The sequence below is a fragment of the Cervus canadensis genome, chromosome 7 (assembly GCF_019320065.1).
Source record: "Cervus canadensis isolate Bull #8, Minnesota chromosome 7, ASM1932006v1, whole genome shotgun sequence".
Lineage (NCBI taxonomy): Eukaryota > Metazoa > Chordata > Mammalia > Artiodactyla > Cervidae > Cervus > Cervus canadensis.
Window position 1 is genome coordinate 58,850,885 of NC_057392.1, and position 18,324 is coordinate 58,869,208.

The 18,324-nt window shown below is 41.9% G+C and overlaps 1 protein-coding gene across 1 annotated transcript; it reads right to left on the reverse strand.

The window, feature by feature from the left end:
• Window positions 1–1,983: 1,983 nt before the first annotated feature.
• LOC122444870 (5-hydroxytryptamine receptor 3C-like) lies at window positions 1,984–7,300 on the reverse strand. The gene is made up of 9 exons (XM_043473571.1): window positions 7,234–7,300; window positions 5,696–5,862; window positions 5,279–5,323; window positions 4,703–4,812; window positions 4,280–4,449; window positions 3,939–4,096; window positions 2,931–3,135; window positions 2,545–2,748; window positions 1,984–2,416 (listed from the first exon to the last, which is right to left on the reverse strand). Exons 1-9 carry the CDS (start codon window positions 7,298–7,300, stop codon window positions 2,187–2,189), a joined length of 1,356 nt encoding a protein of 451 aa, XP_043329506.1. The 3' UTR covers window positions 1,984–2,186.
• Window positions 7,301–18,324: the final 11,024 nt, after the last annotated feature.

Sequence of the window (18,324 nt, forward strand, 5' to 3'; positions counted from 1 at the left end):
ATATTCATAAATTTCACTGCAGAAATATTGTGTTTGACTAGAGCTACTCCATACCTGACTTGGGGTGTTAGTAATTTATATAGTACATGCGTAATTGTTACCTTTTAAAAGTCTGAAAAATTTCACATTTGGCTCCAAGATATTTGTGGATCTATAGTTCCTACTTCACAGGTTTACTGTAAAGATTAAATGTACTTCTTCATATAAAGCACCTAGAAAAAGTGCCTGTCACATATTAAACTCCGTAACTGTTGGCTGTTATTATTACTATACTGTGTACTTTTTAAAGGCCCACTTTGTTGAAAGCTGTGAGTTGAGAAACTGCCAAAATAATAACAGCCAAGCTAATTTATTTAGATGAATGTCAGGGCTCCTGATTTAAGCTTAGCTAGATCTTCCACATGCCTGGAGGGCTGGTAATGGTGAAGGGAGTGTTTGACAAGGTTCTAGAAACTGAAGAGTCAAAGACCTTCCTGAAATTAAACAAAGAAACAAACAAACAAAAAAGGCAGAGAAAATTAAAAGCAGAGTTAAGAGACACAAATTTAACTGAAAGACCAGGAGTCTGAATGAAAGGAGCCATTCAGGGTATAGCAGGGTGTTTCTGTCTCCATATGCCCTGATTCCCATGAATTTCAACCTGAGTACCAGCAGAAGAGGACTGCAGGGAAAGGGCATTTTACAGCTGCTCCTGGTGACTCAGTATCCAGTTGGGAACATCTGAGCTGTGGATTCAGCCTTCCAGTGGCCTAGGCTCCAGGGGGCAGAAGCTCCTGCAGCGTACACTGGGGTAGGACCTCAGGCCCAAACCACCCGGTTTCTGGTGGACACTGGCAGCTTTTGCCACCCTTTAGGCATCTACAGTGACCAAAGGAAGCCACAAGAGGCTTCCTGTTTGAGGAAGAGCAGTGGAGAGGAAGAATCAGGGAAATATAGTTTAGTGAACAATATTGTGTCTCTCTTTTTACTCCTAGCCTATGACCTGGGAAATTTAGGGTTCAGATAGAAGGCAATAGAATAAACTAAAGAAAAGAAAAGCCTGCTAAAAATGAAAGATTGTGTTCAAGTTGTAATTAAGTTGCTCCCGAATCTGTGCTTTTCTGAACCTGCTGTCCAGCAAATCATACCACAGCTCTGGTGTACAGCGACACAGTGGGGTCTCCACTTCCCCTAAGAAGCTATTGGAGGGGACTTCCCAGGTGATCCAGTGGCTGAGACTCTGCACTCCCTGGTCAGGGAACTGGATCCTACATACCACAACTAAGAGTTTGCATGCTGTAACTAAAAGACCTGCCGCAGGCAAATAATAATGTTTCCAAAAAAAAAAAAAAAAAGGCTATTGGAAATAATGGGCCAAGACACAAAGACTTTCAAAATGATAAGGCAAGTGCTTGGAAGGGAAATTTTCCAGTTCATTTGAGGTCATTTGTGTTACTCCCAAATAAAGCAGATGCCATTTTCAAATGTGCTCTCCTTGGCCCAGTGTTCTTTTCTTAGCATGATTAAGGACAGATCAACTCTAATTGCAACACCGGCAGTTAGCAGAATTTGGGATTATGTTAACACTCCTAGTCCTTAATGATGAATGAGTCATATGTCAGGCTGTGACAAAAGGCTTCACTCTTTAAACAAGGGCTGCCTGGTTCTGGCACATTATTAATTTCAGAAGCTTAAATCCAGGATAACTGGATTTAGGAGGTTAGTCCATATTTTAATTCTTTGTAATAGATTTTGGCCCCTTCTCTACCATTTCCCTGCTTTCATATGTTATCTAATAGAGTTGGGAAAAAAAATCCTTCTTTAGTAGTGAGAAGTTTCTACAAGAAGTCTCTCAACCTCAAGGTTTTCAAACTATAATATAATGCAGAGAAGAGCCAACACTTTCTGCAAATGGGGTTTATTGGAGGAAATTCAATCAAGGAAGTATTCTAAGAACCTGAATCCTAAGGAGCCAGAAAGGCAGGACTCACCGGAGGGCTGAGGGTAGCTGATGGCATGCCAGAGCAAGGACTTGACTTGGGAGAGCTTAGGAAACCATCCAGATCTGGTCTGAAACTGCAGAGGAACTGGGATGAAAACAAGGTGGTTGCCAGAGCTGTAAGGTAGGATTTGGGCAGGGATGAGAGCCTGGCTGGTTTCAGGGGGCAAGAGAAGCTCTGGCCTGGAACTTGCAGGTAGATATCTGCCTAGGTGTTCCAGAGGATAATGACTGTGACAACGGAGGTGGCCATGAAGAGCAGGTAGAGACGGAAAAGCAGGGTGTCCATCATGTGGCTTAACCACACCCACAGGTGGACCAAGTGCTGCTTCTGAGCCTTGTCTTCCTGCTGGTTCCTTGCTGACGCAGGGCACCCATTTAGCTCTGTCTCTCTGGGACCTGGCACCTTCCCCACCAACTCCATGGACTCCTTCACACCTACGAGAGACAGACTCAGCTGTGGGCCACCAAGGTCAGCTGGGGAGTTATGTGGGGAGGGAAGGAGGTGGGAGCAGGGAAGCGGAGGTGATAGAAGAGGAAGCCTGGGCAGTGCTGACTTCCCTCACCAGGCAGGTGGGCAAGGTCCACGTTTCCCTTCCAAGGCACAGCGGGGCAGCATGTCCTTGGGCTGGTGCAGTGTAGAAGCAGGGAGTGGAGCCAATGAGGCATGGGTGGGCCCTGGGTGATGGCCAGGTGCAGCAGGTAGGAGATGAAGATGGTCTCCAGCAGGCTGAGCACCATCAGGGACAGACACAGGGCAAAGTAGACACCTGGAGGGAAGTTGGGCCTGCTTGAGGGCCAGAGGCACCAGCCAGGACTTCTTATTTTCTCTTTCCCCAGAAAAGAGGCCCTTTGCCAGGATCTCTTTTCACTCTGACCTGTTTCATTGGTCTGTTCCCCCATGCCATGCCCCACCCTACTTTTCTTCTCCTAAAGGTGGGAGGGGCCATACTGATGAGGGAGGTGCTACTGGAGGGGAGTAAGTCATTCATCATGAGCAGGAAGACGTTGTATCCCAACAAGAGTGTCATCTTGAATGAGGCACGGTTTTTGCTTTCCGCCGGCAGGTAGAAGCTGAGGGCGTCGATGGTGACCAGAAAGCTGCTGGGCACCAGGAGGTTTATGACGTAGAGGGTGGGCCTGCGCCTGATGGCCACCTGGTGGGGAGGGGAGAGGGAGGCAATTGAGGGGAAGGCTGGGAGGCTGCCAATCCAGGTAAGAGCAAGAATTTAGATTTGTCCCAGAGCAAACTTTCTAGTAAGGAAACGTTACCTCAAGTCCCTTTCTCTGTCCTCCCTCTCCAGCAAAGTCATCTTAATCACCACAGTGTCTTTCCGTGGTTTAATTCTACCATGCTGTTTACCTTCTTGGCCCATGTGTCAATTTTCTCTACCTAATTTTTAAATTCCTACCAATGTGCTCTCAGCAGAATTGAGGGACCAAATTCTTAGGTATTGTGTGCATTGTATTTCTGCTTGCTTTCCTCATCAAGGTATAATCTCTAGTGCCTTTGCTGGTGGACATTTAAAACCAGTGGGAGAGAAAGCAAGACAGAGCAGTCATTTTGGGATCACCAGGATTTGGAATCATAATATCCCTAAGACAGTGTTTCATAACTTTTCCACCACCTCTTTTTAAAAATAGATATAAAAATTCCTGTCCTCCCAAAAGTTCTGATAGCCCTGGCAGCTGGTGAGGGAGTAGGGGACATGGAGTGGAGGTTCATGCTCACTGTAAATCACTTCTGTGAGAGCTTTGTTCCTTCCTCAGGGAGGATCCATTCAAACAACATTTCCTGAGTGCCAGGTACTGTTTTAGGTATGGAAGATTTTTCAGTGAAAAGAGTGATAGCAACCTCTGCCTCCATGGAGCATGTTTTCTTGTGGAAGAGCTTACATTCTGGTGGAGGACATAAGCTATGCATCTAGAAGAAGATCCCACCCAGGGCCCCTGAACTCACAAAGAAGACGATTTGGTCATAGTCATTGGTGACCACAGTCATCTTCGTCATTTGATGGATACCCTGAAGTACCCACTCCCCCTTGTTCCAAACGATGTTCTGTGATGTTTCCAAAATATCCTGCACATCCTGCTCCATGCCCAGGACCATCTTTTCCACTGCAAAGGAGACCCAGGCAGTTCAGCACCCCCTAAGCCTCCTAACCCCTTTGCCCAGACTGTTGGATTCGTTACCACTTAGGTTCCACACCCCTTCCAGTGAGATTCACTCACTGTTCCAAGCTTTCTGTCCTCTTCTTCTCAAACCCTTTCTTTCTCTTTCAGCATGTGATTCTCACTCACCTGTGTAGACGAAGGACCTGAAGGTGAGGGTGCAGTTCTGTTCATCGAAGGGGAAATAGAAGATGTCCAGGTTGCAGATGCTGGTTACCCGCATTGGCTTACTGTATTTGATGTGACCATTACTGTTGACGTAAGCCATGAGACCTGGCGGGGTCTGATCTGTATCCATGCTGAGTGTGAAAAGGACAGAGAGGTAAAAGCTGTGGGCTCCCCATCAGACCTGGCCCTCATCCTCTCCAAGGTTGCCCATTTCTGTGCTCCAGCCCCACTCACCTGACCTCCCCCTTCTACCTATCTCTGTGTTCTGGGGGTTTCAGATGCTACTCCTTTCTGGTTGAATCTGTGCTTGGCCCCCATTGGTTACATCATGTTCTTCCCTGGAAATATGGTCTCTTCCTTGCTTTTTTCAGCCCTGACACTCACAGCTCCTCAATGAAGATATCTGGAAGCCACAGGTTCTCAGTTGCCATGCCCAGCTTCCTGATGCCCCCACATTCCTCTGGGTTCCAGGTGATGAATGGATTGTACCAGATCTGGAGAACACCATGGTACGGGACAAACAGGGCATGGGAACTGGTTTTAGTTTTCCTCTGTCTCTTGCACTTTACATTCCTTTCTTTACTCATTTCTTTGCTCTCCCACTGCCCCTCTGATGACAACTGTCACACTGTCACTGACAAACTTGTACTGCTTTCACTTCTCCCTTAGTGCTCTCTGGGGAGACCTTGAGCTTGGCTTTGGATTCCCTGGGATGGAGCCACTAAAATATTGGCTTCTGTGATCTTGGTTTATACCACTTGCTTCCTGAGCCCTGTCTCTGCCCTCCTTAAACTGGCAGAATAAATCAGAAAGTTTTATATTTTCATTATTGGTCCGGCTCTGTTTCAACTTGTTTAATTTGTGGATATTCTCAGCTTTATCCATTTTAATCCTCAAAGTTGGACCTCGCAGTAGAAAAAGGGAGGTACCATAGCAAAGGGGAAACTGAGTCTCTCATACCATATTTAGCCACAGGAATGATGTCATCAATTGAAGCTGTGCATCCTGGAAAAAACAGTTTTCATCCGAGATCATTAACTTTATGAAGTGAAATCCAATGACACCACCCACCTCTTAATCATTTCCAAGGCTGTTCTGTGTGGCAATTATGACTTTTAATCATAAACCACTAAAAAATGTAGGTCATATAATCCAGGGTACATGAGAAATGCAAGTGAAAACGCCAGTATGAGAATAGTCCATTGGGATTATGTTTCTTCTGGTGTATCCCCCTAAAGGGAAAGCTTTTATCTGCATTATATCATTGTAGCATTCCCTGTCATGCCTCCCTATCCCATAGAGCTCTTAACTTACAAAATCCAGTCAGTGCACCCACTGCTCATCACTAGACCATTACAGAGTTGTGTCAGGACTTACTACTTCCAGGATGGCAGACAGAGTGAAGGAGATGTTAACACGAATGGGGATGCTGACATTGGTGGCTGGACGGAAGGCCTTTCTGGCAAACGCTGCTTGGAAGGCAGCAGGATCCACCCCATGCTGGTCAAAGCCTGAGCAATTGATGGTCAATGTATCTCCTCTCCCTGGAGAGAGCAGAGACTGTGAGAAGAGTGCTAGGGCTGGGGTTTGGGGAATGTTACTGCACAAAGAGACAACAGGGGTTATGGAAGAAGCAGGTAGACTCCTACTGCTTGGACCAGGAAGTGTGGGCTAGGCTGGACTGGTAGGCAAATGGTGGAAGTTGATAAGGTGAGCTGAGTCAGAGCCCCATTCTCAATTCCATTCTCTCTCTCTCTCCATGCAAAACTTGTCTACATGTGTATGCAAACTCAGCCCTGAGCACCACTTTTTACTGTCCTGCTGTGTTCTTAACAATCTCACCACAAACCTCTGTCCTTGAGCCATTTGGGTGAATGTCACTGACAAATTTTGCAATCACAGTTCTCCTCCTCACTATATGAACAGGGCATAGATGGTCATGAATTAATAGTGAGGAAAATAATCAGGTGGGTAATGAGAAATCCATCCGTGGGACCTTAAGGAAGGAACTCAGTTTTCAATTTAATGGTTATATGTCTTTGTGTTGTGCTATGATTGTTCTCTTCTAAAACTCAGGACTCATCACCACTGAGACTATCTTATAAACAGTTCCTTGATACACCTCTTATACCGAACCCTTTTCTAATCATACTTTGTGGGGCAGGAACAGAGAATGTATGTGGTAGCATCTCCTGGTGGAGTCTGTTTTTGTCTCTCTCTAATTTTGTGCTATACCTCATTGCTTAATCTCAATAATGAACAAGAAATTACTCTAGACTGGGAAATTATACTGAAAAGTTGTACTGAAAAGTCACAACAGAACTTTTTATCTACCTCAATTCCCTTGGCATCTTTCCTTTTCATTTGCTTAAGAGAAATAAGGCTTCCCCAGTGGCTCAGCAGTAAAGAATCTACCTGCCAATGCAGGAGATCTGGGCACTCAGGTCCGATCCCTGGGTTGGGAAGATCCCCTGGAGAAGTGAATGGCAACCCACTCCAGTATTCCTGCCTAGAGAATCCCACAGACAGAGAAGCCTGGTGGGCTACAGCCCGTGGGGTCACAAAAGAGCTGGACACAACTGAGGGACTAAACAACAACAACAAAGAGAAATAAGGGAGAATTTTCTTCTTTCAACAACAGTTGATACCCAGAAACTGTAGGGGTAGATTATATGCCTGGAAAGAGAATGACATGGAGAAAGGAAAGAGGAGGGGAGTGGAGAAATAACCTAAGGGAAGAGTCAGATAACTGTTAAGACCCTAGAAAGTGCTATACCAAACTGTCAGTGTCATGAATTTCCATTTTTTCCAAAATGAACACCCATTTGTTATCTAGAAATAAAAAGAATTAGCCTGGTTTCTCTGTTCCCCAGACTTTATATGGACGCTCTGCTCTTGTTCTTGTCCCATCTTACCTTGAAGCAGCAGGTAGAGGATGAGGCAGAGGAGGAATCCTTCCCCATGGAGCCAACCTTGTTCCATCTTCCTCTCCTTGGATCTTCTCTGGGGACTTAGTGATGATGTTGATCTTAAAAGACCATAGGCCACACCTCACGCCCTAGCTTTGAATAATTCAGGTGTCAGGTGTCAATAGCCATCTCTCTAACAAACACCCCCCAGTGACAACAGAATCTCATAGAGGATTACCCTACCCAGTACCCTAACTAGACCTGAACCTGGTCTCCAAAAGTCATCTGACAAACCAGTTTGGAGAGGAGGAAGAAAAAATATTTGGTCATGGAGCAGTGCTAATGGCCTCCTCATACTTTAGAATCACTCTGGCATATAGCGCACCATAGGAAAGGCACAGAATGCCTGCTATTTCCTTCAAGTAGCACACACACTTGTTTTAACCCTGCTGTCATCTTTCCAAAAAAAAATGGCGGGGGGCATCTTCTTTTATATAATCAACTTCAGACTCAGAGGTTTTATATATGACTTCTGTACTGGCAAGTCTTAACTTTTGACTTTTTGAGTGTGTCAAAAGCAGTTTGTACTGGAGGAGGAGTGGGTGGAGGGGAGATGGCAGGGTTTTCAGCAGAAGTTGATTTGTAAGGTCATGACCAATCTGCCTGCAAATTCCTGTTGCTTTTGGCCCCGCTGGTGTTTTTAGGAAATTTGTTAGTTGTCAACATTTTAAAAATTGGGAGATTTCATGTAAAAACTGTGATTCTGGCTTCATTTGAAAAATAAGATCAAGCAATACTGGGCTCCCATTTTTACTTTATACAATGCTTTCTGCCAGAGTTGCAAAATGGTTAACCCTTTGGATGAAGAATATTCTCTCTAGATCATCACTGTGTCTGTCACCAGCTAGTGTCTTATTCCTGACCAGCTCCCCTCACTTATGTTACCTGCTTGGCCTCAATAGGTGTTCAAGTTTGCCTTTGAGTGTTAGGATTAATTTTCTGGTTTGATTCTTAAAGAGCCTTAGGAAGTAATTTCAAAATACCATGCCATGCCAAGGTGATCACGGTCTTGTCAGATTGCTAAGTCACTTCAGTCGTGTCCGACTCTGTGCGACCGCATCCCTGGGATTCTCCAGGCAAGAACATTGGAGTGGGTTGCCATTTCCTTCTTCAATGCATAAAAGTGAAAAGTGAAAGTGAAGTCGCTCAGTCATGTCTGACTCTTCGCGATCCCATGGACTGCAGTCTACCAGGCTCCTCCGTCCATGGGATTTTCCAGGCAAGAGTACTGGAGTGGGATGCCATTGCCTTCTCCGCTTGTCAGATTAAGAATGCGCAAATATTTGGTTCCTGGTGGAAGCCAGACATATGGGTACATGGACCAAAGTCATCAGTGGTTTCACCTGTTTTATTCTAGAGTGATTTCTGCTAGGGAAGGCTCTAGGGAGTGTCTTCAGTGGCTAGGAGAACCAAGGGAGACATTGCGCGGGAAGAAACTTTCCAGGCTAGTTAGTATGAGATAGTAAGAAAGGTCTAAGACCAAATCCTATTAGAATCATGTCACCCTCCTGTCTACGGTTGAGAGGATAAAACCTGTCATGCAGGAATTTTATGTGGCTGGAGATAATATGTGTACACTGCCTGTCCCATCCTAACCAGCTAATGAATTGAAGCAGCAATAAACAGTGAAAGTGGCAGTAAGAGCAATTGTTATTATTATCCTCAATGTCTTAAGATTATTCAGGTTGCTTCAGCCTGCACGGAATTTTCTGCACTTAAAATGTCTGAGTTGACTGAATCAACCCCAGTTCCCATGAGCAGAAGAGTGTTTCCTCTCAGCTTCACTCAGCTGCATGCTGACAAGGACAATCCCTCCATTCTCCTCAGCATCATGCTTCATCTTTTGAGACTTCTTTCCCCTTTAGGAAGTTTATTTACTTGTTTTTTCTTTTTTAAAAATATGACTTTGGACCATCATTTCTCAAAGCATTTTCTGCAGAACTCTAGTTCTATGGGGTGTTCAATGCTTTTCTGAAAAATTATTTTTCATTGTTCAAGTTCAAATAACTCTGAATTAAGCAAGGAGAATCAGGTCTTATTACTGTAGGATTTCTCAGAGTATTTAACTAAAATGTTAATGTGACTTGAAAATATCATGTATATGATTTCCCACATGTAGTTAACTTTTGGAAATTTCTTTTTCTCAGACTATCTTCAGGACTAGTACTGCATGAATATTTTTTGGAAACACTGCTTTAGGTAAATAGAGTAAATCTAGAAGAAAGAAAACTTGAAAAAAATTTGTCTTAGGCTTCCTGAAAATAGAATGTAGAATGCTGCAGCATAGGTAAAAATCAAGAAATTTAAAAAATAAATGAGGTAAGTGTTTTCTTTTTTTTTGGATAAGTATTTTAAACCTGACGTTTAATTAGAACCATAAGAACCCATAAACAAATAGAAGATAAAAGAAGTATCAATTTCAAGCTGTTTCTGAATCCCTGAGCAATATAAACTTAGACTGCCTCAAGGAGGAATTTCATTTTCTTTCTTTTTCTTTAGATCAGTGGCCTACCAGCCAGAAGCCTTGTGTCATCCACCTAGATCTAATTTTAGGATGAGAATTTAAAAACATGCTTTGGTATTGTTACCTCTCAAATATACTCATAAAAAAACATTTTAGGAGCTGAAGGGCTGTGTTGGTTTTTCTCATTGGTTGTCTTGCAATCAATAATGTGTATAATTTATGCTTTAAGAGTACATATTTTTCCCTTGTGGAATTCAATAAGTGAATTATTTTGAATGAAAAATAAACACAGCCTGCATCAGTTTAAAATTTTCCTGACATTCATGCCAGAAAGGTTATTACCAAGGTAGACCAAAGTTATTTATCACTTCGTCTGATCAAAAGCCCATATTTATAAAACATCACACCTGAGAAGCTTTTTGGAATGACTAGGAGTGACCGTTCTTCCAATCTGCCTAGGCCTGTCCTAGTAAGAAGGCTCCATTGTAGCTGGACTGTTGGTTCTGGCTTCTCTGGCTTAGTGGGACCCTGTTGCCTCTCATTTGTGACCTAACGGGTTTCCAGTCCAATACTTCATGATGTGGGAGAATCCCTCATGCATATATTATTGTTAGAGATGTTAGATATACTGAATCCTTTTATTGGCTTGAGTAAATAATCCTTACTTGTCATTCTGGGAGGAGTAAAATTCTAAGGCCTGTAAAATCCTAAACTGTGATGTTGGTTATTTTAACTGAGTAGATTTATGTGGATGTTCTGGGTGGTGGCAGCAGCTAGAGTAAAGACATGGAAGCTACAGTGTTGACAGGACCTCAGATTTGACTAGAAGAGTGACGGGAAATGAAGCTGTGGTGTTATGTGGCGCCAGATCACAGAAGGTCTCGTATACCAAGCTAAAGTTGGGTAAAATTCCATAGCCCAGGATTTCCCAGACTTGAATAAGGTTCAAATCTCTTTTAAGGGAAATAATTCTCTTAAACCCCTGATATTGACTTCAATTATTTATATTATAATATTACTTAATGTGAATATTCATAAAACCATGTATAATGTCCTTATGCTCATAGTTCTTACACCACTATAAAATTAAAGTAAATTTATAAATTACTACATACAAGACTACAGAATCAACACAACACTAATTTAATGAGGTAGATAATATTGTTTTATTAATATTAGATAATTGCTGTCATTTTTTCCCTCTTAATAATAAAGAGCTAGTTTTTAGAATACCTGTCTGTTATTTTGTTGAGCCAATTTGATAATTCATCTCAGTATAGTAGTTCTTAAACCTTTTTTTTTTAAAGTAATCATTCATTTCATTCTAACTACTCCCCCTAGTTGGGAAGTTATTACTGCAAAGGTGGGGAGTGTGTAATTCTTTCCTACATAAAGTGAATATGTGAGTTATCATAACATGCCTATACTGCTGTATACTGTGTGAACACTCAGCTTCTCCCACGCAGTTCTCTATTAAAAATTCTGTGAAACCTTTGTCTGTAAAACATGTTATGATGTCATTTGGCTTTCATTCAGTATTGTTTACATTTTAAATCCTCTTCTCTTCTTTCCTAATTTGCCTGAGGCCATTAAAGGCACATTAGTCTGTTGTACTGTATTGTCTCCATGATCATGATGTTAAATAAAAGATTCTGTTTATTAACTAATCTTTAAATATATTTATATTTGGCTGCACCAGGTCTTATGTTAGTTGCAGGATGCAGCATCCTTGATCTTTGTTGTGGCATGTGGGATCTTTAGTTGTGACATGTAGGATCTAGTTCCCTGACCAAGGATTGAACCTGGGCTCCCTGCATTGGGAGCTCAGAGTCTTAGCCACTGGACCACCAGGGAAGTCCTAACTAATTTTTTTTTAAAGTCTTACTCCATGAAAATTGCAAAATTGATCTGCAAATGAGAAATTTTGTTTTATAATTGGCAGAAGAATTCAACACGAGTGCCACAGCAGCTGTGGGGTGATCACTCTTGACATTAGCTCCTGACAAGCTAGCTAGAGGAGAGTGTCGCGAGATTGCTGCCATAGAGCATTCTATGTCACTGAATGGCACTACCATCCATCAAGTTCTGCAACCAGAAACCAAGGTGTTACCCATGACACCTCTTTTTTTCATCCTACTGTATCTAATCCATCAAAAAGGTTTGTCAATTTTACCTCTTAAATTTTTCTCAAGAGTCTGTCCACTTCTCTCCATCTTTTCCACCACAATTCTAGTCTAAACCACTGTCCTGGATGACAACAGCCACTCCTAGTTAGAAATTTATCTTCCATTCTAAGCTATCTCTAATTCTTCCTCCAGTCTGCTGGCCTCAGAGACATTTTCAAAATGTAAATTTGATTTCTCAACCCTTAACCTATTCACTTTTTAAAACCTTGCAATGGTTGGCTTCTGCTGTTACTCTAAAGACCTTTAGCATGGTCTACCTCTGGAGACCTTCCCTTCCTTCTCCCACCACCTGGCCTTTGTTAAAATTCCCTCTGCTTGGAGTGCTGTCTTCTCTGCCCCCTTCCATCATCTTCACTGCTAGCTCCTACTACTTCACTAAGAGCTCCTACTATTCTTCAGATGTAACATGAACCTTTCTTTTCCAGTACACGGCACAGTTACAGTTTAAATTTGGATTGATATTTATCCCGGACTCTAAACCAATGAGGTCAGGAAGCTTGTCTATTTTGCTTCCATTGTATTTCCATCAAATATTGAATAAATAAGTAGACTGGGTACATTACATAATATAAATATATTTAAAGATGCATACAACTCTGCATTGCAACATAGATTCTCTAGCCCCTTGCTTGAAGGTTGGAGAGTATCATTCCCTGAAACACTTCAAAACACAAATACACTTTGAGGAGGGGATGCTTTGCAATTAATACCATGTAAATAAGTTATGTCTTTGGCCCAGGCTATCCTTGGACAAGCCGAGGTAGTTGGTACCTTAGTGTATTGAGGCTTTGATCCAGGGTTGAATAGTATTCATCTATGTGGTTTTTTTTTTAAACCTACGTAAACAAACCAACATATTTAAAGTATTTCAGGGAGATTTTTTGAAGTTTTTTATTTTATACGAAGGTATCAGCTATGCACCTTTTGGGTACTACAATGTTTTAAGCAGGGTCAGAAGTACTAGTATGCCTTGGAGAGGTGGCTTGAGGTGTGTTGAGAAAAAAGTTTTCTTCTCTCACTGGATGGCCAGAGGTGCTTAAAGAATTCTCAATAGATATATGTTTATACATCTATAACTTTATCTATATTTATATATCTATACGTATACAAACCCTCAATATTTTTCTGATAAACTGCATGTATCCTTATCGAGAGGAGAAATGATTTGTTCTTATGATATTAAAACTTTTCTATTATGACATACTTTACAGATTACCAAAAAGTACAGCAAATGATTTTTGCTGTACCTGTGTACCCACTGTGAAGCTTTGTTAAATTTTAACATTTAAAATCATTTTTTAAAGTTGATATATAGTTGATTTACAATGTTGTGTTAGTTTCTGGTTACAGCAAAGTGATTCAACCATATTTTATATATATATATTTATATATATAATACATACATATAAATATATATGTGTTCTTTTTCAGATTCCTTTCTATTATAGGTTATTATAAAATATTGAATATAGTTGCCTGGGCTTCCCTGGTGGCTCAGTTGGTAAGGAATCTGCCTGCAATGCAGGAGACCCATTCAATCCCTGCATTGGGAGGATCCCCTGAAGAAGGGAATGGCTACCTACTCCAGTATTCTTGTCTGGAGAATCCATGGACTGAGGAACCTGGCGGGCTACAGTCCATAGAGTCACAAAGAGTCAGACATGACTGAAGTGATTGAGCAAGCAGTACTCATTGTTGCCTGTGCTATACGATAGGTCCTTGTTGCTTACCTGTTTTATATATATTAATTTGTATCTGTTAATCTCAAACTCCTAATTGTTTAGGAGTTAATCCTTCCCCCAGCCTTTCCCCTTTGGTAATCATAAATTTGTTTTCCATGTCTGTGAGGCTGATTCTGTTTTGTAAATAAGTTCATTTGTATCATTTTTTAAGATTCCACATATCAGTGATATCATATGGCATTGGTCTTTTTCTTACTTACTTCACTTAGTATGATAGTCTCTAGGTCCATCCAAGTCATTTCTTGAAGAAATAAAATATTACAGGACAGATGAAGCCCTTGTGTATCTACCCTCTCTGTTCTCATCCCCCTCCTGCCAACACCAGACATAACTGTACCTCGAATCTGTTGTTTTTCCTGCCGAAGCCTAGCTTTACATTTTTAAATACACATCTTCATCTATAAACAACATATATTTTTACATGTTTACAAAATTAATAGAGAGTAATTAAATGAATTAAGGGTGAGATGGTTAGATAGCATCACTGACTCAATGGACATGATTTCAAGCAAACTCCAGGAGATAATGGAGGACAGAGGAGCCTGGTGGAGAAGGAAATGGCAACCCACTCCAGTATTCTTGCCTGGAAAAGTCCATGGACAGAGGAGCCTGGCGGGCTGCAGTCCATGGGGTTTACATGACAGCATGTGTGCAACAGGGTGGAGGGAGATGGGTTGGTAGCAATACAGTGGTAGAACTAAAAAAAAAAAAAAAAAAAAGAGGAGCCTGGTGTGCTGCAGCCCATGGGGTCACAAAGAGTTGGACACAACTTAGCAACTGAACAACACAACAGCAATGAATACAAATGAGGTCATACAATTTGAGTCTTTTTGTAACTTAATTTTGTTTATTTATTTCTGGCTGTGCTGGGTCTTTGTTGCTGCTCGGGCTTTTCTCTAGTTGTGGTGAGCGAGGGCTACTCTCCAGCTGTGGTGCATGGGCTTCTCCTTGAGGTAGCTTTTCCTGCTGTGGCGCGCGGGCTCTAGGGTGTGTGAACTTCAGTAGTCGTGGCAGGTGGGTCAGTACTTGTTGCTCCGGAGCTCTAGAGCACAGGCTCAATAGTTGTGGTACACTGGCTTTGTTGCTCCACCGCATGTGGGATCTTCCCAGACCAGTAACTGAACCCATGTCTTATGCATTGGCAGGCAGATTGTTTACCACTGAGCCATCAGGGAAACCCTTTGTAACTTATTTTTGCTTAACATTGTTTTTGAGGTCTATACATATTGATAACATCTTAACTGTTGTTCTTTAACTGTTGTATAATACCCTATTGTACAAATATCATAATTTGTACAATGTTGTTATGATATGTAACAACATTCTTGTTAATGAAATTTAGATTCTTTTCTCTATTACAGAAAATGCACAAGGAACATACCTCCTTGTGCACATGTGTGAGAGACCCTTTAGGGCAGCTTTTCTCAGATGATAGTATTAAGACATAATGCCCTAAGGTATTCACTGTGTATAAGGAATTAACTTCTAGGCGTCTAGAATGAGTGTGCTGTGCTGTGCATAGTTGCTCAGTTGTGTCCAACTCTTTGTGACCCCATGAACTGTAGCCCACCAGGCTCCTCTGTCCATGGAGATTCTCCAGGTAAGAATATTGGAGTGGGTTGCCATGCCCTCCTCCAGGGAAATCTTCCCAACCTAGGGATCCAACCCAGGTCTCCTACATTGCAAGAGGATTCTTTACCATCTGAGCCACCAGGGAAGCCCAGTGTGAGTTTAGCTATGTTTATCCTTGGGAGAATTGAGAAAATAGTCACTCAAATAATTTTGTGTAAGGTTTGATTCATTTGCAGCAGCTCTGATTGAGAATGGCTACTGTAGAGCGTACATGTAGAAGTAGAATAGCTAGGTTCAGGACAGGCGTATGTGATAGAACATTAGCTTCCACAAACATCTGTTCTTTCTTTCTTCCATTGTGACAGAATTGTAGGTGGCTCCTAGCTGTCTCATTGAGAACTGCATTTTTTTAGCTTCCTTCTCAGTTAGATGCAACCATATGACTAAATTGTTACCAATAGAATGTGAGTGGAAATGTTGCTTCTTGGCTGATGCCTTAAGACCAAGTCACACCTCCTCCACACTCCATTTTTCCTTCCCTCCACTTGGGTGACTGGTGGTGGCAATTAGAGCAACTTTGGAAGCCACATGTTGAACTTGACAGAGTTTGCCCTGGGTCTCCACCTGAGTGCCAAGACCACAACTACACTACTGATCTGGTATACTCACTCACCTGGGACTTTTATGCAGGAGCAAAATAAACTTCTTGACTACAAGATACTGAATTGTAGGGTTTACTTGGGATCTTTTTCATACTGTTCATGGGGTTCTCAAGGCAACAACACTGAAGTGGTTTGCCATTCCCTTCTCATTTCAGATGCTAGCAAAATAATGCTCAAAATTCCCCAAGCCAGGCTTCAGCAGTACACAAACTGTGAATTTCCAGATGGTCAAGCTGGATTTAGAAAAGGCAGAGGAGCCAGAGATCAAATTTCCAACATTGGTTGGATCATAGAAAAAGCAAGAGAGTTCCAGAAAAACAGCTGCCTCTGCTTTATTGACTATGCCAAAGCCTTTGACTGAGTGGATCACAACGAATTGTGGAAAATTCTTGAAGAATTGGGAATACCAGACAACCTTACCTCCTTCCTGAGAAATCCATATGCAGGTCAAGAAGCAATAACTAGAACTGGACATGGAACAACAGACTGGTTCCAAATTGGGGAAGGAGTATATAAAGGCTGTACATTGTCACCCCGCTTATTTAACTTATATGCAGAGTACATCACACAAAATGCCGGGCTGAATGAAGCACAAGCTGGAATCAAGATGGCCGGGAGAAATATCAATAGCCTCAGATATGCAGATGACACCACACTTATGGCAGAAAGCAAAGAACTAAAGAGCCTTTTGATGAAAGGGAAAGAGAAGAGTGAAAAAACTGACTTAAAACTTAGTATTCGAAAAAATAAGATCATGGCATCCGGTCCCATCACTTCATGGCAAATAGATGAGGAAACAATGGAAACAGTGAGAGACTTTATTTTGGGGGGGCTCCAAAATCACTGCAGATGGTGACTGCAGCCATGAAATTAAAAGATGCTTGCTCCTTGGAAGAAAAGCTATGACCAATCTAGACAGCATATTAAAAAGCTGACATTACTTTACCATTACATAAAGGTCCATCTAGTCAAAGCTATGATTTTTTTAGTAGTCATGTATGGATGTGAGAGTTGGACCACAAGAAAGCTGAGCACCAAAGAACTGATGCTTTTGAACTGTGGTGTTGGAGAAGACGCTTGAGAGTCCCTTGGACTGCAAGGAGATCCAACCAGTCCATCCAAAAGGAAATCAGTCCTGAATATTCATTGGAAGGACTGATGCTGAAACTGAAGCTGCAATAATTTGGCCACCTGAGGTGAAGAACCGACTCATTGGAAAAGCCCCTGATGCTGGGAAAAGACTGAAAGCAGGAGGAGAAGGGGACAACAGAGGATAAGATGGCTGGATGGCATCACCAACTTGATGTACATGGGTTAGAGCAAGCTCTGGGAGTTGGTGATGGACAGGGAAACCTGGCGTACTGCAGTCCTGGGGTCGCAAAGAGCCGGACACAATTAGCGACTGAACTGAACTGACTTGGGGTCTAACAGTACAGTTCATTTCCAACCTATTAATTTGGCCAACTGTAATGTGGTTCTATCAGTCAATACTCTACCAGCAATGTGTGAAGCATCCTGTCTCTCTAGATCCTGAAAACACATTATTGTCAGATTTTTATGTTTCCCTATCAGGTGGGCATAAAATGGTATCTTGTTGCTAAGTTAATTTCCATTTCCCTGATTATTAGTAAGATTGGGTGTCTTTTCCCCTGGGCCCTGGTGTGCTCGAGACCTTGTAAGTGCCCTCCAAGTGTGAAGTTTCTGTATTCCCCAGTCCTGTGGAATTCCTGCAATCAAACCCTGATGTTCTTCAAAGCCAGATTCTCTGGGGGCTCCTCCTCCTGTTGTCAGACCCTCTGGCTGGGAAGACTACGGTGGGGCTCAGAACTCTCACTCCTGTGGCAAAACTTCTGTGGTATAATTGTTTTCCAGTTTGTGGGTTGCCCACCCAGGAGGTATGGGATTTTATTTTATTGTGATTTTTCCCTCCTACCATCTCTTTGTGGTTTCTTCTTTGCCTTTGGATGTAGGATACCTTTTTTGGTAGGTGCCAGTGTTTTATTGCTAATGGTCGTTCAGCAGTTGGTTGTAATTTTGGTGTTTACATAAGATAGGTGAGCTCAAGTCCTCCTACTCCACCATCTTGAGCTTATCTCCCTGGGTCTCTTTTCATATTTGAGTGACTGCTTGAGTTTCCTTTTCCGTGAACTGTCTATTCACATCATTTGCCAATTTTTCTATTCAGTTATTTAGCATTTCTTATTGAGTTGTAGGAATTATTTGTATTAAAAACTTTGTCAGTTATAACTTGTAGTTTATCTTTTTGCTTTATGGCATCTGATATAGAAGCTGAAATTTTAATACGATAAAAAATTAATGAAAGTTTATTTTATTAATTTGTTTTTGTATCTTATTTAAGAAATTCACAAGGATATTTCACATTTTCTTCTAAATGTTTGAAGGTTTTCCCT